Here is a 27003-nt window from a genome sequence, read left to right as displayed (position 1 = left end):
ATGGATAGAAAGTGGTTCGGGGTAGAGGAGGAAGAGATATGTGGAAAAGGGGGAGACAGGAACGGGATGTGGAGGAGAAAGAAGAGAATGGAGGAAGAGATGCAAAGAAGAGAGGAGGATGGAGGAAGAGATGGGAAGGAGGCAGAGGAGGATGGAGGAAGAGATGGGGAGGACACAGAGGAGGGTGGAGGAAGAGATGGGGAGGGAACAGAGGAGGATGAAGGAAGAGATGCCAAGAAGGAGACAGAGGATGAAGGAAGAGATGCAAAGGAGAAAGAGGAGGATGGAGGAAGAGATGCAAAGGGACAGAGGAGGATGGAGGAAGAGATGCTAAGGAGGAGACAGAGGGTGGAGGAACAGATGCAAAAGAGAAAGAGGCGGATGGATGAAGAGATGCAAAGGAGACAGAGGAGAGTGAAGGAAGAGATGGGGAGGGAACAGAGGAGGGTGGAGGAGGGAGTTTCACGTGCACAGAGTAAGGGGGGCTGCATACACAGATGGAGTCATGTTTTCACACCTCCCCCTCCTTGCATCATTGCTCAGATTCACCGGGCATCACTTTTATTGTTAAAAACAGATTCTCACATCTGACTCATGCGCCCTCCGTGCATCACCCGAGGAATGTGACTGGATCCTGACTCATGAGGAAGGAACCGTGGGAGCCCCGAATCCTGCACCCCAAATCCAGGGACCTGAGTGAGGGGCAGGGCACCTCACTTTCCTCTGCTTTGGAACTTCAAAAGGTTTTGGCTATGAGGGTTCTGGCAGGCCAGAGAGATGAAGGGGCATGTATGTATAGGATCACCGAGGATGCCTCCTATCTGTGTGTATAGGCACACCGAGGAGGCCTTGTATCAGCATTGAGGAGGCCATGTATCTGTGTGTATAGGAGCACTGAGGAGGCCTTGTATCTGTATGTATAGATTCACAGAGGAGGCCTTCTATCTGTGTGTATAGAAGCACAGAGGAAGCCTGGTATCTGTGTGTATAGGAGCACCGAGGAGGCCATGTATCTGTGTGTATAGGAGCATCGAGGAGGCCTCCTATCTGTGTGTATAGGAGCATCGAGGAGGCCTTGTATCAGCATTGAGGAGGCCATGTATCTGTGTGTATAGGAGCACTGAGGAGGCCATGTATCAGCATTGAGGAGGCCTTGTATCTGTGTGTATAGGAGCACCGAGGAGGCCATGTATCTGTGTGTATAGGAGCACAGAGGAGGCCTTGTATCTGTGTGTATAGGAGCACCGAGGAGGCCATGTATCTGTGTGTATAGGAGCACAGAGGAAGCCTGGTATCTGTGTGTATAGGAGCACCGAGGAGGCCATGTATTTGTGTGTATAGGAGCATCGAGGAGGCCTCCTATCTGTGTGTATAGGAGCATCGAGGAGGCCTTGTATCAGCATTGAGGAGGCCATGTATCTGTGTGTATAGGAGCACCGAGGAGGCCATGTATCAGCATCGAGGAGGCCTTGTATCTGTGTGTATAGGAGCATCGAGGAGGCCTTGTATCTGTGTGCATAGGAGCATCGAGGAAGCCTTGTATCTGTGTGTATAGGAGCACCGAGGAGGCCATGTATCAGCATCGAGGAGGCCATGTATCTGTGTGTATAGGAGCACCGAGGAAGCCTTGTATCTGTGTGTAGAGAAGCACAGAGGAGGCCTCGTATCTGTGTGTATAGGCGCACCGAGGGGGCCTTGTATCTGTGTCTATAGGATGACAGAGGAGGCCTTGTATCTGTGTGTATAGGCACACCGAGGAGGCCTTGTATCTGTGTGTATAGGAGCATTGAGGAGGCCTTGTATCTGTGTGTATAGGAGCATTGAGGAGGCCTTGTATCTGTATGTATAGGATCACAGAGGAGGTCTTCTATCTGTGTGTATAGAAGCACAGAGGAAGCCTGGTATCTGTGTGTATAGGAGCACCGAGGAGGCCAAGTATCTGTGTGTATAAGAGCACTGAACAGGCCTTGTATCTGTGTGTATAGGAGCGCCAAGGAGGCCTGGTATCTGTGTGTATAGGAGCACTGAGGATGCCTTGTATCTGTGTGTATAGGAGCACCGAGGAGGCCATGTATCTGTGTGTATAGGAGCATCGAGAAGGCCTTGTATCTATGTGTATAGAAGCATCGAGGAGGCCTTGTATCTGTGTGTGTAGGACCACAGAGGAGGCCTTGTATCTGTTAGTATAGGATCACATAGGAGGCCATGTATCTGTCTGTATAGGAGCATCGAGGTGGCCTTGTATCTGTGTGTATAGGAGCATCGAGGAGGCCTCCTATCTGTGTGTATAGGAGCATCGAGGAGGCCTTGTATCAGCATTGAGGAGGCCATGTATCTGTGTGTATAGGAGCACTGAGGAGGCCATGTATCAGCATCGAGGAGGCCTTGTATCTGTGTGTATAGGAGCACCGAGGAGGCCATTTATCTGTGTGTATAGGAGCACAGAGGAGGCCTTGTATCTGTGTGTATAGGCACACCGAGGAGGCCTTGTATCTGTGTGTATAGGAGCATTGAGGAGGCCTTGTATCTGTGTGTATAGGAGCATTGAGGAGGCCTGGTATCTGTGTGTATAGGAGCACTGAGGAAGCCTTGTATCTGTGTGTATAGGAGCACCGAGGAGTCCATGTATCTGTGTGTATAGGAGCATCGAGAAGGCCTTGTATCTATGTGTATAGAAGCATCGAGGAGGCCTTGTATCTGTGTGTGTAGGATCACAGAGGAGGCCTTGTATCTGTTAGTATAGGATCACATAGGAGGCCATGTATCTGTCTGTATAGGCGCACCGAGGGGGCCTTGTATCTGTGTCTATAGGATGACAGAGGAGGCCTTGTATCTGTGTGTATAGGCACACCGAGGAGGCCTTGTATTTGTGTGTATGGGATCACTGAGGAGGCCTTGTATCTGTGTGTAGAAGATCACAGAGGAGGCCTTGTATCTGTGTGTATAGGAGCACCAAGGAGGCCTTGCATCTGTGTGTGTAGGAGCATGGAGGAGGCCTTGCATCTGTGTGTGTAGGAGCCCCGGGGAGGCCTTCTATCTGTGTGTATAGGAGCACTGAGGAGGCTTTGTATCTGTGTATAAGATCACAGAGGAGGCCTTGTATCTGTGTGTATAGGAGCCCTGAAGATACCTTGTATCTGTGTGTTTAGAAGCACAGATGAGGCCTTGTATCTGTGTTTATGGGAGCACCAAGGACACCTTGTATCTGTGTGTATGGGAGCACCGAGGAGGCCTCGTATCTCTGTGTATAGGAGCATGGAGGAGGCCTTGAATCTGTGTGTATAAGATCACTGAGGAGGCCTTGTATCTGTGTTTATAGGAGCATTTAGGAATCTTTATCTATATGTAGAGTATAGGAACACTGGGAAGGCTTTATATCTGTGTGTATAGGAGCACCGGGGAGGCCTTGAATCTGTGTGTATAAGAGCATGGAGGAGGCCTTGAATCTGTGTGTATAAGATCACCGAGGAGGTCTTGTATCTGTGGAGGCAGAGTATCTGTGTCTATAGTAGCATTGAGGAAGACTTGTATGAGTGTGTTTAGGAGAATCGAGGAAGACTTGAATCTGTGTGTTTAGGAGCACCAAGGAGGCCTTGTATCTGTGTGTTTAGGAGCACCGAAGAGGCCTTGAATCTGTGTGTTTAGGAGCACCGAGGAGTCTTCATTTCTGCAAAGGCAGTGTATCTGTGTGTAAGAGCACCAAGGAGGCTTTGTATCTGTGGGGGCAGTGTATCTGTGTGTAAAGGAGCACTGCGGAGGCCTCGTATCTGTGGAGGCAATGTATCTGTGTGTGTAGGAGCACCAAGGAGGCCTAGTATCTTTGGAGACAGTGTATGTGTGTATATACGAGCACCGAGGACTCTTCGTTTCTATGAAGGCAGTGTATCTGTGTGTAGGAGCACAGAGGAGGCGTCATACCTGTGTGTATAGGAGCAACAAGGAGGCCTCGTATCTGTAGAGGCAGTGTATCTGTGTGTGTAGGAGCACCAAGAAGGCCTAGTATCTTTGGAGGCAGTGTATGTGTGTGTGTATACAAGCACTGAGGACTCTTCGTTTCTGCGAAGGCAGTGAGTCTGTGTGTAGGAGGATCGAGGAGGCCTTATTTCTGTGGGGTCAGTATCTGTGTGAATAGGAACACTGACAAGGCCTCATATCTGTGGAGACAGTGTATCTGCGTGTATAGGAGCACCAAGGAGGCCTCGTATCTGTGGAGGCAGTGTATCTGTGTGTATCGGAGCACAGAGGAGGCATCATATCTGTGTGTATAGGAGCACCGAGGAGGCCTCGTATCTGTGGAGGCAGTGTATCTGTGTGTGTAGGAGCACAGAGGAGGCGTCATATCTGTGTGTATAGGAGCACCGAGGAGGCCTCGTATCTGTGGAGGCAGTGTATCTGCGTGTGTAGGAGCACCGCGGATGCCTAGTATCTTAGGAGGCAGTGTATATGTGTGTAGGAGCACCAAGGGGGCCTTGTATCTGTGGAGGTAGTGTATCTGTGTGTGTAGGAGCACTGAGGAGGCCTACTATCTTTGGAGACAGTGTATGTGTGTATATACGAGCACCGAGGACTCTTTGTTTCTACGAAGGCAGTGTATCTGTGTGTGGGAGCACAGAGGAGGCCTTGTATCTGTGGAGGCAGTGTATCTGTGTGTGTAGGAGCACAGAGGAGGCGTCATATCTGTGTGTATAGGAGCACTGAGGAGGCCCTGTATCTGTGGAGGCAGTGTATCTGTGTGTGTAGGAGCACCAAGGAGGCCTAGTATCTTTGGAGACAGTGTATGTGTGTGTGTATACAAGCACCAAGGACTCTTTGTTTCTGCGAAAGCAGTGTATCTGTGTGTAGGAGCACCGAGGAGGCCTTGCATCTGTGGGGTCAGTATCTGGGTGAATAGGAACACTGACAAGGCCTCATATCTGTGGAGGCAGTGTATCTGTGTGTATAGGAGCACCGAGGAGGCCTTCTATCTGTGGAGGCAGAGTATGTGTGTGTATAGTAGCATCGAGGAAGACTTGTATGAGTGTGTTTAGGAGCATCGAGGAAGACTTGAATCTGTGTGTTTAGGAGCACAGAGGAGGCCCTGTATCTGTGTGTTTTGGAGCACCGAGGAGGCCTTGTATCTGAGTGTATAGGAGCTCTGAGGCCTCATATCTGAAGAGGCAGTGTACCAGTGTGTATAGGAGCACTGAGGAAGACTTGTATCTGTGTGTATAAGAGCACTGAGGAGGCCTCGTATCTGTGGAGGCAGTGTTTCTGTGTGTGTAGAAGCACCAAGGAGGCCTTGTATCTGGATGCAGAGTATCTGTGTGTAAGGGAGCACTGAGGAGGTCTAGTATCTGTGGAGACAGTGTATTTGTGTGTATACGAGCACCAAGGAGTCTTCGTTTCTGCGAAGGCGGTGTATCTGTGTATAGGAGCTCCAAGGAGGCCTTGTATCTGTGGGGGCAGTGTATCTGTGTGTATAGGAGCACTGAGGAGGTCTCGTATCTGTAGAGGCAGTGTATCTGTGTGTGTAGGAGCACCAAGGAGGCCTAGTATCTTTGGAGACAGTGTATGTTTGTGTATACGAGCACCGAGGACTCTTTGTTTCTGCGAAGGCAGTGTATCTGTGTGTAGGAGCACCGAGGAAGCCTTGTATCTGTGGAGGCAGTGTATCTGTGTGTGTAGGAGCACCAAGGAGGCCTAGCATCTTTGGAGACAGTGTATGTTTGTGTATACGAGCACCAAGGACTCTTTGTTTCTACGAAGGCAGTGTATCTGTGTGTAGGAGCTCCAAGGAGGCCTTGTATCTGTGGAGGCAGTGTATCTGTGTGTGTAGGAGCACCAAGGAGGCCTAGTATCTTTGGAGACAGTGTATGTTTGTGTATGCGAGCACTGAGGACTCTTTGTTTCTGCGAAGGCAGTGTATCTGTTTGTAGGACCACCGAGGAGGCCTTGTATCTGTGGAGGCAGTGTATCTGTGTGTATAGGAGCACCGAGGAGCCTCAGAGGTGTGGGTGTAGGAGAACTGAGGCGGCCTCGTATCTGGATGCAGTGTATCTGTTTGTAGGAGCACAGAGGAGGCCTTGTATCTGTGGGGGCAGTGTATCTGTGTGTGTAGGAGCACAGAGGAGGCGTCATATCTGTGTGTATAGGAGCACCGAGGAGCCTCAGAGGTGTGGGTGTAGGAGAACTGAGGCGGCCTCGTATCTGGATGCAGTGTATCTGTTTGTAGGAGCACAGAGGAGGCCTTGTATCTGTGGGGGCAGTGTATCTGTGTGTGTAGGAGCACAGAGGAGGCGTCATATCTGTGTGTATAGGAGCACCGAGGAGCCTCAGAGGTGTGGGTGTAGGAGAACTGAGGCGGCCTCGTATCTATGTATAGAAGCACCATAGAGGGCATGTATCTATCTGTATAGAAGCACTAACAGGCCCTTGTATCTGTTTTTATAGCAGTACCATGGAGGCATCAAATCTTTATGCAGGTGCTGTGTGAAGACAGCATGTGGTTGTGCATAGATGGACTGGGAGGGCCTTATATCTTTGTGTTCAGCATTACAGAGGGAACCTCTTATATGAGAATGATTGAACTGAGGAGACCCTACACGCTCTCTAGGCTGGTAGTGGAACATTACATGCCAGATACACTTTACTTCCAGGTCGAGCAAATGGTTACTTATTTCAGCTCTTTGTACCCCACGAAAGTCTCCTCTCATTTCAAATTTATTTTTCCTACTAGGAAAAATATCTAAAAAGTATTTCTTTAAGTGGCACAAAATTAAATCAGATTGAGGGTGGGACAAAGGAGATACTGATTTGTTGTTAGTTGCTTTTGTTAAAGGGCCCTCTGAACGTTTTTAATAGCAGTTGTGAAGTTGGACTTGTTAAAAGCAGCCCTGTAGTTGGACTTGTTCTTAGCAGTTGTGAAGTTGGAGTTGTTAAAAGCAGCTCTGAAGCTGCACTTGTTCTTAGCAGTTGTGAAGTCGGACTTGTACATAGCAGTTGTGAAGTTGGAGCTCTGGCGTTAGCTTGTTAATAGCATCTGAGAAGTTTGACTTTGCTTTTTTAATATGGTTTTCTTTCTTTCCTTTTTGTATCATGTAATTATCCAACTGATTAAACAATGGTTGTTTTTCCTCCCGCTTCCCAGTTGTACCAGAGAGCCCTGTGGACCTTCACGTGCTCCTCATATCATGTAACTAAGCCTTGGTTCATGCAAGAGGTAGTGGAGCGCAGCGTCCCCTCTGGCATGGGATCTTCACAAGCTCCAAGATGACCTCCACATGGTGCCTCCAGTTAAAAGCAGATTATGGGAGCCGGAGGGCAGGTCCAGGCGCTTGATGCAACACCTTCATGTTACAAGTTACCTTTGGTCGCTCCAGTGACCCGCACCCTAATCTGTCATTAACTGAGCACATCTGATTCATAACAGAGCATCCATCCTTGCTTACCACATTGATATGACCAAGGCGTTCTACTGTGAGCGATAAATTCCGCGTCGCCGGTGGAGTTCACAGAGTTTTTCCCGCTCTTCGTTATGCTCGTAACACGGAGTTCCAGCAAAAGTTCCTCTGACCTCCGTGTGGTTGTGTTTTTTCTCACACGCGGCTTGCCAACGTTAAATCGCATGATTTTCAAGTGCTAGAATGGCACCCGGCAAGATTTTTTCAATGGCGGTGGCCGCGGGCAGTCGTGGCCCTTTGTGGTGAGAAAACTGAGTTTCTACTCAAGCAGAAAATGTACTCGAGCGGCAGCAAAGAAGCAGCGCCCTCTCGGGCACCACGTGGTGCTGTTCGCGCTGAATTGTGCAGCACGGCATAAGCTCCCGGTGCTAAAAATCAATGTGATGTGCGGATTCCGCCCGCTCACGGACCTCCGCGGAATTTTGCAGAGTTTTTATATATCTTTGCGGAATCCCGCGGAGTGAAACTCTGCGAGTTCACCCACCCCAGCTGAAGACCAATGAGCAGCACATAGATTGAATAGTAAGTGCCGCGTGAACATCCGTGTTATTCTGCTCTCTGTGTGATTATCCGTTTCAATCTTTCAGACTCAATGAAGGAGACAACAGGAGCCCGGGAACTAAACTACAGACCCCGGATCCTTTCTATGAATGAAATCAGTATACCTCAGTCTGCGATGTTTTACCGCAAATATTTCCAATAATGTAGTCGAAGACTATTGAAATCCAAGTCATGGTCAAGTGGAGTTCCGCCTTGAGTCACTTACGCAGAAAAAAGGTGCTATCCAAAGTTGATGATGATTCGGTGTTGATTCCTGTCTGAAGAGAAGGAAGAAGGCTCTATTCTACTACCAATGGTGGTAACAGGATGATGGATGGATGGAGAGATGAATGAATGGATAGATGAAGATTAGACTGAAGGGATGATGGATGGATGGATGGAGAGATGAATGAATGGATAGATGAAGATTAGACTGACGGGATGATGGATGGATGCAGAGATGAATGGATGGGAGATGAGTGGATGGGTGAAGTGAAGAATGGTGGGGTGAGAGGAGCGGATAGAATGATGGAGGCATGTAGAAGATGACGGAAAGAATGACGTCTGGATGGAGAGATGATGGACCTACAAAGGAAAGGAAGGATGGACGATGGTTGAGTGGGTGGAAGACAAGCAGGAAGAAGACTTGAGAGATAGAAGGAAGGAAAGGAAGATTGCAGAAACTCTAGAGGACAAATGGGAGCAGACTACATAACCATCCAATCTTTGTATAAAATTTGGGAAGGGAAATGACTCACCGAATACTTTGGGTACCGTCACTTTAGGGACCATCACTTTGGGGACTCATCACTTTGGGGACCATCATCTCGGGGACCATCACTTTGAGGACCATCACCTTGGGGACCATCAGTTTAGGGACGGACCATCAATTTGGGGAGCATCACTTTTTGGACCATAACCTTGGGCACTATCACTTTGGTGACCATCACTTTAGGGACCATCACTTCAGGGACCATCAGTTTCGTCATCATCACTTTGGGGACCCTCACTTTAGGGAACATCACTGTGGGGACAATCACTTTAGGTACTACACTTTAGGGACCATCACTTTGGGAACCATCACTGTGGGGGCGATTACTTTAGGGTCTACACTTTAGGGACCATCACTTTGGGGACCATCACCTTGGGGACCATCACTTTAGAGACAATCACTTTGAGTAGTATCACTTTGTGGACCATCACTTTGAGTATCATCACCTTGGGACCATCACTTTAGGAACCATCACTTTGGGTACTATCACTTTAAGGACCATCAGTTTGGGTACTATCACTTTAGGAACCATCAATTTGGGGACTATCACTTTGAGTATCATCACCTCGGGGACCATCACTTTGTTGAACATCACTTTGGGGACCATCACCTTGGGGACCATCACTTTGAGTATCATCACCTTGGGGGCCATCACTTTAGGAACCATCACTTTGGGGACCATCACTTTGAGAACCATCACCTTGGGGACCATCATTTTAAGTATCATCACCTTGGGGACCATCACTTTGGAGACTCAGCTTAGGAAAGTTTATGATCAGTGTAGGAGGCTGGACTGGCTTGTAGTGAGTACCAAGGGGTACTTACACCTTGCACCAGGCCCAGTTATCCCTTATTAGTGTATAGGGTGTCTAGCAGCTTAGGCTGATAGATAATGGTAGCTTAGCAGAGCAGCTTAGGCTGAACTAGGAGACGAGTGAAGCTCCTACAGTACCACAAGTGTCATATGCACAATATCATAAGAAAACACAATACACAGATATACTAAAAATAAAGGTACTTTATTTTTATGACAATATGCCAAAGTATCTCAGAGTGTACCCTCAGTATGAGGATAGCAAATATACACAAGATATATGTACACAATACCAAAATATGCAGTAATAGTATTAGAAAACAGTGCAAACAATGTATAGTTACAATAGGATGCAATGGGGACACATAGGGATAGGGGCAACACAAACCATATACTCCAAAAGTGGAATGCGAACCACGAATGGACCCCAAACCTATGTGACCTTGTAGAGGGTCGCTGGGACTATAAGAAAATAGTAAGGGTTAGAAAAATAGCCCACCCCAAGACCCTGAAAAGTGAGTGCAAAGTGCACTAAAGTTCCCCAAAGGACATAGAAGTCGTGATTGGGGAATTCTGCAGGAAAGACACAAACCAGCAAGGCAACAACGATGGATTTCCAGTCGAGGGTACCTGTGGAACAAGGGGACCAAGTCCAAAAGTCACAAGCAAGTCGGAGATGGGCAGATGCCCAGGAAATGCCAGCTGTGGGTGCAAAGAAGCTGCTACTGGACAGTAGAAGCTGAAGGTTCTGCAGGAACGACAAGGGCTAGAGACTTTCCCTTTGGAGGATGGATCCCCCACGCCATGGAGAGTTGTGCAGAAGTGTTTTCCTGAAAATAGACCGCCAACAAGCCTTGCTAGTTGCAAATCGTGCGGTAAGGGTTTTTGGATGCTGCTGTGGCCCAGGAGGGACCAGGATGTCGCCAATTGCGTCTGGGGACAGAGGGGCCGTCGAACAAGACAAGGAGCCCTCTCAGCAGCAGGCAGCACCCGCAGAAGTGCCCGAAACAGGCACTACAAAGATGCGTGAAATGGTGCTCACCCGAAGTCGCACAAAGGAGTCCCACGTCGCCGGAGGACAACTTAGGAGGTCGTGCAATGCAGGTTAGAGTGCTGTGGACCCAGGCTGGACTGTGCACAAAGGATTTCTGCCGGAAGTGCACGGAGGCCGGAGTAGCTGCAAAAGTCGCGGTTCCCAGCAATGCAGTCTGGCGTGGGGAGGCAAGGACTTACCTCCACCAAACTTGGACTGAAGAGTCACTGGACTGTGGGAGTCACTTGGACAGAGTTGCTGGATTCAAGGGACCTCGCTCGTGCTGAGAGGAGACCCAGGGGACCGGTGATGCAGTTCTTTGGTGCCTGCGGTTGCAGGGGGACGATTCCGTCGACCCACAGGAGATTTCTTCGGAGCTTCTAGTGCAGAGAGGAGGCAGACTACCCCCACAGCATGCACTACCAGGAAAACAGTCGAGAAGGCGGCAGGATCAGCATTACAGAGTTGCAGTAGTCGTCTTTGCTACTTTGTTGCAGTTTTGCAGGCTTCCAGCGCGGTCAGCAGTCGATTCCTTGGCAGAAGGTGAAGAGAGAGATGCAGAGGAACTCGGATGAGCTCTTGCATTCGTTATCCAAGGAATCCGCAGAGACAGAGACCCTAAATAGCCAGAAAAGCGGGTTTGGCTACCTAAGAGAGAGGATAGGCTAGCAACACCTGAAGGAGCCTATCAGAAGGAGTCTCTGATGTCACCTGGTGGCACTGGCCACTCAGAGCAGTCCAGTGTGCCATCAGCACCTCTGTTTCCAAGATGGCAGAGGTCTGGAGCACACTGGAGGAGCTCTGGACACCTCCCAGGGGAGGTGCAGGTCAGGGGAGTGGTCACTCCCCTTTCCTTTGTCCAGTTTCGCGCCAGAGCAGGGCTAAGGGGTCCCTGAACCGGTGTAGACTGGCTTATGCAGAAATGGGCACCATGTGTGCCCATGAAAACATTTCCAGAGGCTGAGGGAGGCTACTCCTCCCCTGCCTTCACACCATTTTCCAAAGGGAGAGGGTGTAACACCCTCTCTCAGAGGAAGTCCTTTGTTCTGCCATCCTGGGCCAAGCCTGGCTGGACCCCAGGAGGGCAGAAGCCTGTCTGAGGGGTTGGCAGCAGCAGCAGCTGCAGTGAAACCCCGGGAAAGGCAGTTTGGCAGTACCAGGGTCTGTGCTACAGACCACTGGGATCATGGGATTGTGCCAACTATGCCAGGATGGCATAGAGGGGGCAATTCCATGATCATAGACATGTTACATGGCCATATTCGGAGTTACCATTGTGAAGCTACATATAGGTGGTGACCTATATGTAGTGCACGCGTGTAATGGTGTCCCCGCACTCACAAAGTCCGGGGAATTGGCCCTGAACAATGTGGGGGCACCTTGGCTAGTGCCAGGGTGCCCTCACACTAAGTAACTTTGCACCTAACCTTTACGAGGTAAAGGTGAGACATATAGGTGACTTATAAGTTACTTAAGTGCAGTGTAAAATGGCTGTGAAATAACGTGGACGTTATTTCACTCAGGCTGCAGTGGCAGGCCTGTGTAAGAATTGTCAGAGCTCCCTATGGGTGGCAAAAGAAATGCTGCAGCCCATAGGGATCTCCTGGAACCCCAATACCCTGGGTACCTCAGTACCATATACTAGGGAATTATAAGGGTGTTCCAGTAAGCCAATGTAAATTGGTAAAATTGGTCACTAGCCTGTTAGTGACAATTTGAAAGAAATGAGAGAGCATAACCACTGAGGTTCTGATTAGCAGAGCCTCAGTGAGACAGTTAGTCATAACACAGGTAACACATTCAGGCACACTTATGAGCACTGGGGCCCTGGCTGGCAGGGTCCCAGTGACACATACAACTAAAACAACATATATACAGTGAAAAATGGGGGTAACATGCCAGGCAAGATGGTACTTTCCTACACAACCCCCCCCAAACGAAGGACAATAAGACTAGCCATGACCTGATGAGTCTTCATTGTCTAAGTGGAAATATCTGGAGAGTCCATCTGCATTGGAGTGGCTACTCCCAGGTCTATGTTCCACTGTATAGTCCATTCCCTGTAGGGATATGGACCACCTCAACAATTTAGGATTTTCACCTTTCATTTGTTTTAGCCAAAGTAGAGGTTTGTGGTCTGTCTGAACAAGAAGTGAGTGCCAAACAGGTATGGCCTCAACTTCTTCAGTGCCCAGACCACAGCAAAGTTCTCCCTCTCAATGGCAGACCAACGCTTTTCTCTAGGGGTCAACCTCCTACTAATAAAAGCAACAGGTTGATCCTGGCCCTCAGAATTAAGTTGTGATAGGACTGCCCATACTCCTAATTCAGATGCATCAGTTTGGACATAGAATTTTTTAGAGTAACAAGGGCTTTTCAGTACAGGTGCAGAGCACATGGCCTGCTTCAGCTCCTCAAAAGCTTTCTGACAGTTTGCTGTCCATAATACCTTTTTAGGCATTTTCTTGGATGTGAGGTCATTAAGAGGGGCTGCAATGGAGCCATAGTTCTTAATGAACCTCCTGTAATACCCAGTGAGGCCTAGGAAGGCTCTCACCTGGGTCTGAGTAGTAGGGGGAACCCAATCTATAATAGTTTGGATTTTCCCCTGAAGTGGTGCAATCTGTTCCCCACCAACAAGGTGTCCCAGATAAACCACCTTTCCCTGCCCTATCTGGCACTTTGAAGCCTTGATAGTGAGGCCTGCCTTTTGCAGGGCCTCCAAAACTTTCCATAGGTGGACCAGGTGATCATCCCAGCTGGAGCTAAAGACAGCTATATCATCCAAATATGCTGCACTAAAAGCTTCCAGCCCTTGCAAGACTGTGTTCACCAACCTCTGAAAAGTGGCAGGTGCATTTTTCAATCCAAAAGGCATTACTGTGAATTGGTAATGGCCTCCAATGGTTGAAAATGCAGTTTTAGGTTTAGCATCTTCTGATAATTTGATCTGCCAATACCCTGTAGTCAAATTAAAAGTGCTTAGATACTTGGCAGATGCCAGTGTATCTATGAGCTCACCTGCCCTGGGTATAGGGTGAGCATCAGTTTTGATTACCTGGTTGAGACCTCTGTAGTCTACACAAAACCGCATTTCTTTCTTTCCATCCTTGGAATGAGGTTTTGGTACAAGTACCACAGGAGAAGCCCATGGACTTTCAGAGTGCTCAACCACTCCCAGTTCTAACATTTTCTGCACCTCTTGCTTTATGCAGTCTCTGACATGGTCAGGCTGCCTATAGATCTTACTTATGACAGGCAAGCTGTCTCCAGTATCTATAGTGTGCTCACACCAAGAAGTGGTACCTGGCACAGTAGAGAAGAGTTCAGAAAACTGACCCAGGAGATTTATGCAATGGTCTTTCTGCTCAGCAGTAAGACAATCAGCCAAAACTACACCTTCCACTAGAGCATCTTGTTCTGTGGAAGAGAAGAGATCAGGCAGAGGATCACTGTCTTCTTCCTGTCCCTCATCAGTTGCCATGAGCAGGGTGAGATCAGCCCTGTCATAGTAGGGTTTCAGGCGATTGACATGGAGCACCCTAAGGGGACTCCTGACAGTGCCTAAGTCAACTAAGTAGGTGACTTCACCCTTTTTCTCAACAATTGTGTTGGGTCCACTCCATTTATCTTGGAGTGCTCTTGGGGCCACAGGCTCCAAGACCCACACTTTCTGCCCTGGTTTGTACTGAACCAAAACAGGCTTCTGGTCATGCCATTGCTTTTGGAGCTCTTGGCTGGCCTGAAGGTTTTTACTGGCCTTTTTCATGTACTCAGCCATCCTTGATCTGAGGCCAAGCACATAATCCACAATATCTTGCTTTGGAGCTTTTAAAGGTTGTTCCCAACCCTCCTTGACAAGTGTTAGTGGACCCCTAACAGGGTGTCCAAAGAGGAGTTCAAAGGGGCTGAAGCCCACTCCTTTCTGGGGTACCTCCCTGTAGGCAAAAAGGAGGCATGGTAACAGGATATCCCATCTCCTGCGGAGTTTTTCAGGGAGACCCATAATCATGCCTTTGAGAGTTTTGTTAAATCTCTCCACCAGTCCATTTGTTTGTGGATGATAGGGTGTGGTGAACTTGTATGTCACCCCACACTCCTTCCACATGGCCTTCAAGTAAGCAGACATGAAATTGCTTCCTCTGTCTGAAACTACCTCTTTTGGGAAGCCCACCCTGGAAAATATTCCCAGGAGGGCCTTTGCCACTGCAGGTGCTGTAGTGGTCCTTAGAGGAATTGCTTCAGGATATCTTGTGGCATGGTCCACTACCACCAAGATAAACCTATTGCCTGAAGCAGTAGGAGGGTCAAGGGGGCCAACGATGTCAACCCCTACCCTTTCAAAGGGAACCCCAACCACAGGCAGTGGAATAAGGGGTGCCTTTGGGGTGCCACCTGTCTTGCCACTGGCTTGACAGGTTTCACAGGACTTACAAAATTCCTTTGTGTCCTCAGACATTCTAGGCCAATGAAACAAGGGAACAAGTCTGTCCCAAGTTTTCATTTGTCCCAGATGTCCAGCTAGGGGAATGTCGTGGGCTAGAGTTAGGAGGAACTTTCTGTACTCCTGAGGAATCACTAACCTCCTGGCAGTTCCAGGTTTAGGATCCCTTGCTTCAGTGTACAAGAGGTTGTCCTCCCAGTAAACTCTGTGAGAGTCACTGACATCCCCATTAGCCTGTTTGACAGCTTGCTGTCTTAGACCCTCTAGTGTGGGACAGGTTTGCCGTGCCACACTCAGCTCCTCCCTGGCAGGCCCCCCTTCACCCAAAAGCTCAGCAGTGTCTGCTTCCAGCTCCTCTGGTGTAGGTTCTGCACAGGGTGGAAATTCTTCTTCCTCAGAATTAGAATCCACTGTAGAGGGAGGGATAGTAGGAAGTGCTTTACTTCTACTAGCCCTAGCTTTAGGGAGCACTTGATCCATTGTTCCAGGATCCAAGTCACCCTGTCCTTTTTGCTTTTTGGCCTGAGCCCTGGTTAAAGCAAAAATATGCCCTGGGATGCCCAGCATTGCTGCATGGGCTTCCAACTCCACATCTGACCAAGCTGATTTCTCCAAATCATTTCCTAGTAGACAGTCTACAGGTAAATCTGAGGCTACCACAACTTTCTTTGGACCAGTAACCCCCCCCCAGTTGAGATTTACAACAGCCATGGGGTGGCTAAGTGTGTTGTTGTGAGCATCGGTTACTTGGTACTGGTGACCAAGTAGGTGTTGTTCAGGGTGGACCAGTTTCTCTATCACCATTGTGACACTGGCACCTGTGTCCCTGTAGGCCTGAACCTCAACACCATTTATTAGGGGTAGCTGCTTGTACTTATCCATATTAAGGGGACAAGCAACTAAGGTGGCTAAATCAATAGCCCCCTCAGAGACCAACACAGCCTCTGTGGTCTCCCTAACAAGACGAACCCCAACTAAGTTACCAAAAGTGAGCCCAGCTACTCCCTTGGATTGGCTATTAGTAGATTTGCTCCCACCACCACTGCTATTAGTAGGGACACTAGGTGTAGCAGTAGGGGTTGTAGTGGTAGGAGGCTTGGTGCTTTTCTTTGGACAACTGGGATCTGTTGTCCAATGGCCTTTTAGTTGACATAAATAGCACCATGGTTTCTTTTCTTTGTTTTGATTAGAAGAGGATTTGGGCCCACCACCCCCACCAGAGTGTTTTTGTGGGCCTGATGAAGACTCATTTTTAGATTTGTCCCCACCCTTGTCAGAAGACTTACCATCCTTCTTCTTGTTGCCATCTTTGTCACCCCCTATATGAACTTTTCTGTTCACCCTTGTTCTGACCCATTTGTCTGCCTTCTTTCCCAATTCTTGGGGAGAGGTCAGATCCGAGTCCACCAAGTACTGGTGCAACAAATCAGACACACAATTATTAAGAATATGCTCTCTCAGGATCAAGTTATACAGGCTGTCATAATCAGTAACTTTACTGCCATGTAACCACCCCTCCAAGGCCTTCACTGAATGGTCAATGAAATCAACCCAGTCTTGTGAAGACTCCTTTTTGGTCTCTCTGAACTTTATCCGGTATTGTTCAGTGGTTAAGCCATAACCATCCAGGAGTGCATTCTTAAGAACTTTGTAATCATTGGCTTCACTTTCTTTCACAGTAAGGAGCCTATCCCTACCTTTTCCACTAAATGATAGCCATAGGATAGCAGCCCACTGCCTTTGAGGGACATCCTGTACAGCACAGGCCCTCTCAAGTGCAGCAAACCACTTGTTAATGTCATCCCCCTCCTTATAAGGGGGAACTATCTTGTGCAGATTCCTGGAATCATGCTCTTTTGCAGGATGACTATGGGGAATACTGCTGCTGCCACCATGGGTTTCTAAACCCTGTTTCTGTCTCTCCTTCTCTACTTCTAAAGTCTGTCTATCCAAATCCAGCTGTTGCTTCTTGAGCTTCAGTCTGGTTTGTTCCACTCTCAATCTATTGAGCTCCCTTTCTAACAATCTGTCATCAGGGTGGGTGGGAGGGACATGCCTTGAAACAGAAGTATGGTGAGAATGGACAGAAGGAGACCTGTCCCTTACAGAGGGCACCCTAACAGCTTGGCTAACAGAAACATCAGTACCACTGTGGTGAGAATAAATGCTTTTGCTATGATGTGAGACAACACTATTTGTATGGTGTGGCTCTTCATCATTACCAACTATGCTAGACTGTCTAGTAATGGGCAGGCTAGGAAGTTTCTTTCCTGAATCTTTTCCTGGGGGAGTCCCTGGATCAGATTGGGAACCATTAGCTACTTTTTCAACAGATGGGGCACTTCTTGCCTTATCTTGTTCTCTAAGCATGTTAAGTAACAATTCCAAGGAAGGATTCTTCCCTACACTCAAACCTCTCTCTATGCAGAGACTCCTTGCTCCTTTCCAGCTAAGGTGATCATATGCAAGTTTGGACAGATCAACATTTTGGCCTGTGCCAGACATTTTTAGAGAGAGTTAAAGTGATAGAAAAAGATAAAAAAGTTTGTCAGAGCTTTTAGAAAGACAGAGAAAAAAACTTTTAAAACTTTTTAGAACTTTTTAGAAAGTTAGAAGTACTTTTCAGCACTTAGAAAAGAGTGAAAAGAGGAAATGCAAAACTTTTTGGCTATGTGTATATACACTGACCTTGTTTTGTATATTTTTCTCTTATGAAAAGTACAATGACAAGAGTGGTAAGTAGTCTCAAAGCACTTATCCCACCGCTGCACAACCAATGTAGGAGGCTGGACTGGCTTGTAGTGAGTACCAAGGGGTACTTGCACCTTGCACCAGGCCCAGTTATCCCTTATTAGTGTATAGGGTGTCTAGCAGCTTAGGCTGATAGATAATGGTAGCTTAGCAGAGCAGCTTAGGCTGAACTAGGAGACGTGTGAAGCTACTACAGTACCACTTAGTGTCATATGCACAATATCATAAGAAAACACAATACACAGTTATACTAAAAATAAAGGTACTTTATTTTTATGACAATATGCCAAAGTATCTTAGAGTGTACCCTCAGTGAGAGGATAGGAAATATACACAAGATATATATACACAATAGCAAAAATATGCAGTATAGTCTTAGAAAACAGTGCAAACAATGTATAGTTACAATAGGATGCAATGGGGAAACATAGGGATAGGGGCAACACAAACCATATACTCCAAAAGTAGAATGCGAACCACGAATGGACCCCAAACCTATGTGACCTTGTAGAGGGTCGCTGGGACTATTAGAAAATAGTGAGAGTTAGAAAAATAACCCTCCCCAAGACCCTGAAAAGTGAGTGCAAAGTGCACTAAAGTTCCCCTAAGGACAAAGAAGTCGTGTTAGAGGAATAATGCAGGAAAGACACAAACCAACAATGCAACAACTGTGGATTTCCAATCTAGGGTACCTGTGGAACAAGGGGACCAAGTCCAAAAGTCACAAGCAAGTCGGAGATGGGCAGATGCCCAGGAAATGCCAGCTGCGGGTGCAAAGAAGCTTCTACTGGACAGAAGAAGCTGCGGTTTCTGCAAGAACGCAAAGGGCTAAAGACTTCCCCTTTGGAGGACGGATCCCTCTTGCCTTATAGAGTCGTGCAGAAGTGTTTTCCCGCCGAAAGAACGCCAACAAGCCTTGCTAGCTGCAAATCGTCCAGTTAGCGTTTTTGGATGCTGCTGTGGCCCAGGAGGGACCAGGAGGTCGCAAATTGGACCAGGAGGTAGAAGGGACGTCGAGCAAGACAAGGAGCCCTCTTAGCAGCAGGTAGCACCCAGAGAAGTGCCAGAAACAGGCACTACGAGGATGTGTGAAACGGTGCTCACCCAAAGTCGCAAAAAGAAGTCCCACGTCGCCGGAGAACAACTTAGGAGGTCGTGCAATGCAGGTTAGAGTGCCGAGGACCCAGGCTGGACTGTGCACAAAGGATTTCTGCCGGAAGTGCACGGAGGCCGGAGCAGCTGCAAAAGTCGCAGTTCCCAGCAATGCAGTCTAGCGAGGTGAGGCAAGGACTTACCTCCACCAAACTTGGACTGAAGAGTCACTGGACTGTGGGGGCCACTTGGACAGAGTTGCTGGATTCGAGGGACCTCGCTCGTCGTGCTGAGAGGAGACCCTAGGGACCGGTAATGCAGCTTTTTTGGTGCCTGCGGTTGCAGGGGGAAGATTCCGTCGACCCACGGGAGATTTCTTCGGAGCTTCTAGTGCAGAGAGGAGGCAGACTACCCCCACAGCATGCACCACCAGGAAAACAGTTGAGAAGGCGGCAGGATCAGCGTTACAGAGTTGCAGTAGTCGTCTTTGCTACTATGTTGCAGTTTTGCAGGCTTCCAGCGCGGTCAGCAGTCGATTCCTTGGCAGAAGGTGAAGAGAGAGATGCAGAGGAACTCGGATGAGCTCTTCCATTCGTTATCTAAAGTTTCCCCAGAGACAGAGACCCTAAATAGCCAGAAAAGAGGGTTTGGCTACCTAGGAGAGAGGATAGGCTAGCAACACCTGAAGGAGCCTATCAGAAGGAGTCTCTGACGTCACCTGGTGGCACTGGCCACTCAGAGCAGTCCAGTGTGCCAGCAGCACCTCTGTTTCCAAGATGGCAGAGGTCTGGAGCACACTGGAGGAGCTCTGGACACCTCCCAGGGGAGGTGCAGGTCAGGGGAGTGGTCACTCCCCTTTCCTTTGTCCAGTTTCGCGCCAGAGCAGGGCTAAGGGGTCCCCTGAACCGGTGTAGACTGGCTTATGCAGAATTGGGCACATCTGTGCCCAAGAAAGCATTTCCAGAGGCTGGGGGAGGCTACTCCTCCCCTGCCTTCACACCATTTTCCAAAGGGAGAGGGTGTCACACCCTCTCTCAGAGGAAGTTCTTTGTTCTGCCATCCTGGGCCAGGCCTGGCTGGACCCCAGGAGGGCAGATGCCTGTCTGAGGGGTTGGCAGCAGCAGCAGCTGCAGTGAAACCCCAGGAAGGGCAGTTTGGCAGTACCAGGGTCTGTGCTACAGACCACTGGGATCATGGGATTGTGCCAACTATGCCAGGATGGCATAGAGGGGGCAATTCCATGATCATAGACATGTTACATGGCCATATTCGGAGTTACCATTGTGAAGCTACATATAGGTAGTGACCTATATGTAGTGCACGCGCGTAATGGTGTCCCCGCACTCACAAAGTTCAGGGAATTGGCTCTGAACAATGTGGGGGCACCTTGGCTAGTGCCAGGGTACCCTCACACTAAGTAACTTTGCACCTAACCTTTACCAGGTAAAGGTTAGACATATAGGTGACTTATAAGTTACTTAAGTGCAGTGAAAAATGGCTGTGAAATAACGTGGACGTTATTTCACTCAGGCTGCAGTGGCAGGCCTGTGTAAGAATTGTCAGAGCTCCCTATGGTGGCAAAAGAAATGCTGCAGCCCATAGGGATCTCCTGGAACCCCAATACCCTGGGTACCTCAGTACCATATACTAGGGAATTATAAGGGTGTTCCAGTAAGCCAATGTAAATTGGTAAAAATGGTCACTAGCCTGTTAGTGACAATTTGGAAAGAAATGAGAGAGCATAACCACTGAGGTTCTGATTAGCAGAGCCTCAGTGAGACAGTTAGTCACTACACAGGTAACAAATTTAGGCACACTTATGAGCACTGGGGCCCTGGGTTACCAGGGTCCCAGTGACACATACAACTAAAACAACATATATACAGTGAAAAATGGGGGTAACATGCCAGGCAAGATGGTACATTCCTACACCTAGCACTAACCCTACAAGAGGTGTGCTAGAAGCTCTGTACCATAGGAAATGGTGGCAAACTGATAGAATGGGTGTGCAGACCTTTCCTGCAACATGGAAACCACTCCAGGTCTTCTTGTCATACTACCTGGGTGATTGATGTAGCCAAACCTCTGCAAGATATGGTCTAAAATACTGGACTTTACCCACAAAGTATCCCACAGCTGTCACTAAGTAAATTCATAGTGCTTCCTTGTGAATGCATTCTTCCCGTTGCTTGCCATTGGCCTTGTTGTTTGTAACTCACAATTTGTTGCTTTCAATTTGCTGGCTTTATTTGTTTTAGGCCATGCAGCTTGAATTTATCCCTTCCCTTGCCAAAACCTTGTTTACAGTATCCTGCCGAGTGCTCCCTTTCTGTAAACAGGCCTTTAAATCTTGTTCTTATCTCATCATATTTGCTGTGCATTCAAAGAACAAAGTCAAATGTCAGGCCCTGTCTTCGGTGGGAACTTAGTGTTTACTTTCCTTTCTCTGACTTCAAAGTGAGAGGATTTATGCGACAATCTTGCTGGATACTGGGGTTAGGAAAGAGTTTTTTCTATCACATGACAACATTTAAATAGACTTCAGAATATATCAGAATTGCACCCTACTCTGTATCACTCCACTTTACGCCACTCCATGCCACTGTTCTCTTCTCCATTCGGAACCACTTCACATTATGCCACTGCACTCTATGCTACTCCACATTATGCCACTGCACTCTATGCTACTTCACACTATGCCTCTCTACTCTACTCTGTACTACTCTACTCTAAGCCACCGCACTTTGCGCCTCTCTACACCACTGCGCTCTGCTCGTCTGCACGCCATACCACTCCAGTCTAGGCAACACCAATCTAATCCACACAACTCCACTCTCTGCCACTCTGCAACGCTGCACTGTACGCCACTGCACTCTAAGCTAATACACTCTATGCTAATGCACTTTACTCTGTAGCACTTAACTCTATGCCCATGCACTCTACATCAATACACTGTACATCATTCTAATCTACTCTGCACCTCTGCACTCTATGCAACGGCACTCTACACTACTTTACTCTATGCCATCACACTCTATGCCACTTTATGCAACTCCATTCTAACCTGCACTTCTCCACTCTAAGCCACCTCACTCTACTGTGAAATAATCTACTTTATGCCACTGCACTCTGTGCCACTGCATTCTATGCCACTACACTCTACCCTGCACCTCTCCACTCTATGCAACTGCACTCTACTCTGAAACAATCTATTCTACGCCACTGTACTCTATACCACTCTGACCACTGCACTCTAGTTCAATGCACTCTACACCACTGCAAGCTGACTCTCTGCAACACTGCTCTGGTCGCCACTATACTCTACACCACTCTGCCCTGTACTACTGCATTTTGCACCAATATACTCTATTCCACTGCATTCTATGCCACTCTACTCTGCCCAATGCCACTCTATGCTACTGCACTCTACACCAGTGCACTCTAAACAACTGCACTGCCCTTTACTCTGCACCACTGTACTCTATGCCACTGTTCTCTGTACCACTCTACACCACTGCACTGACACTCTACTCTGCAACTCTGCACTCTACACCACTCTACTCTATGCTACTGCACTCTAGGCACTATACTCTACACCACTCTACTCTGCACCACTCTACACCACTACACTCTATGCCACATGAGTCTACTCTGCACTCTATGACACCACTCTGCATTACTGCGCTCTCTGCTACTTTATTGCATGCCGCTCTACTCCACTGCACTCTATGTAACTCTACCCCATGCCACTCTATGCCACTGCACTCTGCGCCAATGCACTCTAAACAACTGCACTGTATGCCACTGCCCTCTACTCTGTACCACTGTACTCTACGCCACTGCTCTGTGCCACTCTACTCCACTCTACATCACTGCACTGCAATCTATGCCACTGCACCACTCTACACTACTGCTCTCTCTGCTACTCTATTGTATGCCACTCTACTCCACTGCACTCTATGCCACTCTACTCTGTCCCATGCTACTCCATGCCACTGCACTCTAAACCACTGCACTCTACAATAATGCACTCTAAACAACTGCACTGTACCCCACTGCACTGTACTTTGCACCAGTGGGATCTACGCCACTGCTCCTAGTCTACTCCACTCCACACCACTATGCCACTAGCTTTAAGCCATGCTGAACAGCAGCTACTCTGGTGTATAACATGGCTAATGGCTAAAACACATTAGCAAAGCCATTCACTCTTTCGTAGATGAGACCTATTGGCTTTGCCAATGTTTGTTAGTACTATGAGGTACCGTGGTACCTGAAAGAACTGTGAAAAATACAATTACATCATAATAAAAGCTGCTACAAAATGCGCAAATACATTTCGGTTAAATAAATAAAAAGTGCTTCTCAAATACAGATTTGAATAATATATAGTTTATACCTAGTGATAAAAAAAATTATAACACTCCATTAAAACCACACACTCCACAGCTCACCTTGGAACACCATTACAATACCTCTCTGAAAAAAATATCTTTGCCACCAGAAAACTTCAAGTGATTCCTTTTAGTAAAGTCAATGCAGGTTTTCAAGCCCCTTTGTATTTGCAGATTTACCAGTTGGGCACATTTGCATGTCTTTAGGGGAGACCCCCTGGCAAGAAGGTCTATTCTTATCTGTCTTCCCCTCCCTCGGAGCACAGGAGACCCCCTGCCTTCCAGCCCAGCTGGGGAGACTCCTCTGCCCGTAATTTCGCCCTGCCTCCGTTGCCCTTTAGGTGAAAGCTAAAATTACGGACAAATGCTGTCCGTTAAAGCTACAAGGCGAAATTACGGACAGTCCGTGAAATTTACGGATGGGTGGTCACCCTAATTTAGTGCCGCGTGAACATCCGTGTTATTCTGCTCTCTGTGTGATTATCCGTTTCAATCTTTCAGACTCAATGAAGGAGACAACAGGAGCCCGGGAACTAAACTACAGACCCCGGATCCTTTCTATGAATGAAATCAGTATACCTCAGTCTGCGATGTTTTACCCGGAATGTTTCCATTAATGTAGTCGAAGACTATTGAAATCCAAGTCATGGTCATGTGGAGTTCCGCCTTGAGTCACCTACGCAGAAAAAAGGTGCTATCCAAAGCTGATGATGATTCGGTGTTGATTCCTGTCTGAAGAGAAGGAAGAAGGCTCTGTTCTACTACCAATGGTGGTAACGGGATGATGGATGGATGGATGGAGAGATGAATGAATGGATAGATGAAGACTAGACTGACGGGATGATGGATGGATGGAGAGATGAATGTATAGATGAAGATTAGACTGACGGGATGATGGATGGATGGAGAGATGAATGAATGGATAGATGAAGATTAGACTGACGGGACGATGGATGGATGCAGCGATGAATGGATGGGAGATGAGTGGATGGGTGAAGTGAAGAATGGTGGGATGAGAAGAGCGGATAGAATGATGGAGACACGTAGAAGATGACGGAAAGAATGACATCTGGATGGAGAGATGATGGACCTACAAAGGAAAGGAAGGATGGACGATGGTTGAGTGGGTGGAAGACAGGCAGGAAGAAGACTTGAGATAGAAGGAAGGAAAGGAAGATTGCAGCCCCCCTTCATCTCCCCACCCTGAAGGAGTGCCGCTCCCTCACATCACTCACTGGTCTATTGCAGATATCACTGGAAGTGGGGGTGTCTTGTGTGTCTGGCTACTTCTGTCTGTAAGTATGTGCAGAGATGCATGTTATTTACTGTGGTCTGCTATTTATCTGACCCCTAGTAAGCGCCACAGAGTGGCCATCCCTTCATGAAGTGGGGCTACTCTCGCCAGAGGCTCCTTGTTGCACATCCCAGGGGATGAGCCAGGGGTCATTCTCACCAGGGGCCTGGTACAGAAGCATCTGACAAACATGTTTAAAATATACTGAAGTGAGGAGGCGCCCCCACAAACTCAAGAGGACAAATGGGAGCAGACTACATAACCATCCAATCTTTGTATAAAATTTGGGAAGGGAAATGACTCACTGAATACTTTGGGGACCATCACTCTGGGTACAATCACTTTAGGAACCATCACTTTGGAGACCATCACCTTGGGGATCATCACTTTGAGGACCATCACCTTGGGGACCATCAGTTTAGGGACGGACCATCAATTTGGGGACTATCACTTTGGGGACCATAACTTTGAGTATCATCATCTCGGGGACCATCACTTTGTTGAACATCACTTTGGGGACCATCACCTTGGGGACCATCACTTTGAGTATCATCACCTTGGGGGCCATCACTTTGAGTATCATCACCTTGGGGGCCATCACTTTAGGAACCATCACTTTGGGGACCATCACTTTGAGAACCATTGCCTTGGGGACCATCACTTTGAGTATCATCACCTTGGGGGCCATCACTTTAGGAACCATCACTTTGGGGACCATCACTTTGAGAACCATCACCTTGGGGACTATCATTTTAAGTATCATCACCTTGGGGACCATCACTTTGGAGACTCAGCTTAGGAAAGTTTAAGATCAGTAGCCCCACTTTTTCTCCATCCAAAGCCTTACTACAGGGGCCGTTAGCCAGGGAGTTACAACCGCACAGTACTGGTGTTATGTCAAGGTGAGGAGGATGGGGTTGAGTTAGGTGCTTGAGGTCTGCCCTTTCCATGACATACTGCTCCAGCAGGGAACATGGCACCCGGGGCTGGTGGATTAACTGATCTTCAGCAATGTCAGAGACCTCTTCGGAAGAGGCCGCGATACAGGGCAAGGGAAACGCACCACACATGGCCCATGTAAAGGCTGCACTGATCGTGGGCACTGGTCATAGGCAGGGCCACTGGAACTCTGATATTGTGCGGCTGTGGTGTCTTTTGCATAATTATGTATTTGCCACATAATCTATCATCTGCTCCATAATGTGCAGATTTTAACAAAAAATAATTTTATTTCTAGCTTGCATGGTTCAAAAGTTACTATAGGCTCAGTGACACGTGTTGCCGCACAGTGGGAGGCCATTGGGAATAGTTGACTGGTCACTTCTCTTGCTTATTGCTGTATTTGGATATTAAATTGGTACTAATGAGATGCCACCAATGCACAGACAGTGATTAACAAGTGTAAAAACGACAAAATGATGAAGTAACACTGTCACAAAATGAGCCGCAATAGGCTACAAAATTTGCTTTTTCTGCCGCATAATTTACTCAACACTGCCAAATAATTTGGCCCTCCCCGGGCGCATAATTCCAGCGGCCCTGGCTACAGAGCACAAGAGTGGATGAGGCTGGTATCAGAAGGTGACACTGAGGCAGGTGAAACAAAGCTCACCCCAAGATCCTGGGCTGAGGGATGGGAGCAGCACACAGGGTTCAGCACAGGAGACCTGCAAGCTCAGAAGCTGGCAAACATGTCTTTATACATGTCAGAGTGCCAAGAGCATGCTCCTCCACTTGTGCTGACTCTGCCACTCTTGACCCGGAAACGTTCCATGAGGGTCAGAGTGACCTCGGTGCCTTTGAATGTTTGCTCGCTGCACAGCAGTAGCCACGTCTAGGTGGAAGTAGTTTAATTAAAGTCAGTAATGAGATGATTTTGCTGCAGTTTCAAAGAGCTTGACTAAGATTGGAATAACTAGCCTTCTGTCCACCTATGCATCATGGCATGGCAGCACTCCCTCAGCCCTCCAGCACCTGTCCTACTAGGTCTACCTGTGAGCCGCCCTAAGCATTCTGGTCCCTGTAGTTTTCTTATCATTATTCTACAGTTCAACAAGTTTCAGAGCCCCTTCTTTGCCTCAACAGTATTGAACTGTGAAATAATTAATTTACGTTTGTGAATGTGTCATTTGTTTCTGAAATGTCTTTTCCTTCTAAAAAATAAACTGAAAATGAGTGGGGTTAAGTTTCAGTGGAGCTGGGGGGATGCCATGGTATTTTGACTCCACTCAGCAAGAGTATGTGGGATCTGAAAAAAAGGACTTGTTTGCAGGGCTGAGGACAGAAGGATGACAAGGGGTGGTGTATTTAGGCAGAATTCAATCCCATTACAGGACATCCCAACATGTCAGAACATGTTACATACGGTGAACGATCCGCCTCCCTCTTCTTCGCAGAAACCTCCTAGATCTGCCGATCCAACAGCGGAGG

The 27003-nt window shown here is 47.9% G+C and overlaps 1 protein-coding gene across 1 annotated transcript; it reads left to right on the top strand.

Moving 5' to 3' along the window:
* Positions 1-23896, top strand: LOC138294023 (uncharacterized). The gene is made up of 2 exons (XM_069233274.1): positions 1-475; positions 23781-23896. The coding sequence occupies exons 1-2, from the start codon at positions 1-3 to the stop codon at positions 23894-23896; spliced, it is 591 nt and encodes a 196-aa protein (XP_069089375.1).
* The last annotated feature ends 3107 nt before the right edge of the window (positions 23897-27003 follow it).

This window comes from Pleurodeles waltl, chromosome 4_2 (genome assembly GCF_031143425.1).
Source record: "Pleurodeles waltl isolate 20211129_DDA chromosome 4_2, aPleWal1.hap1.20221129, whole genome shotgun sequence".
NCBI lineage: Eukaryota > Metazoa > Chordata > Amphibia > Caudata > Salamandridae > Pleurodeles > Pleurodeles waltl.
This window is presented reverse-complemented; position numbering and strand designations above follow the sequence as displayed.

Coding starts and splice junctions, on each gene's coding strand:
- LOC138294023 (XM_069233274.1), top strand. CDS start 1: ATGGATAGAAAGTGGTTCGGGGTAGAGGAGGAAGAGATATGTGGAAAA. Junction 476..23,780: donor GGGAGTTTCACGTGCACAGA/GTAAGGGGGGCT, acceptor TCAATCTTTCAG/ACTCAATGAAGGAGACAACA.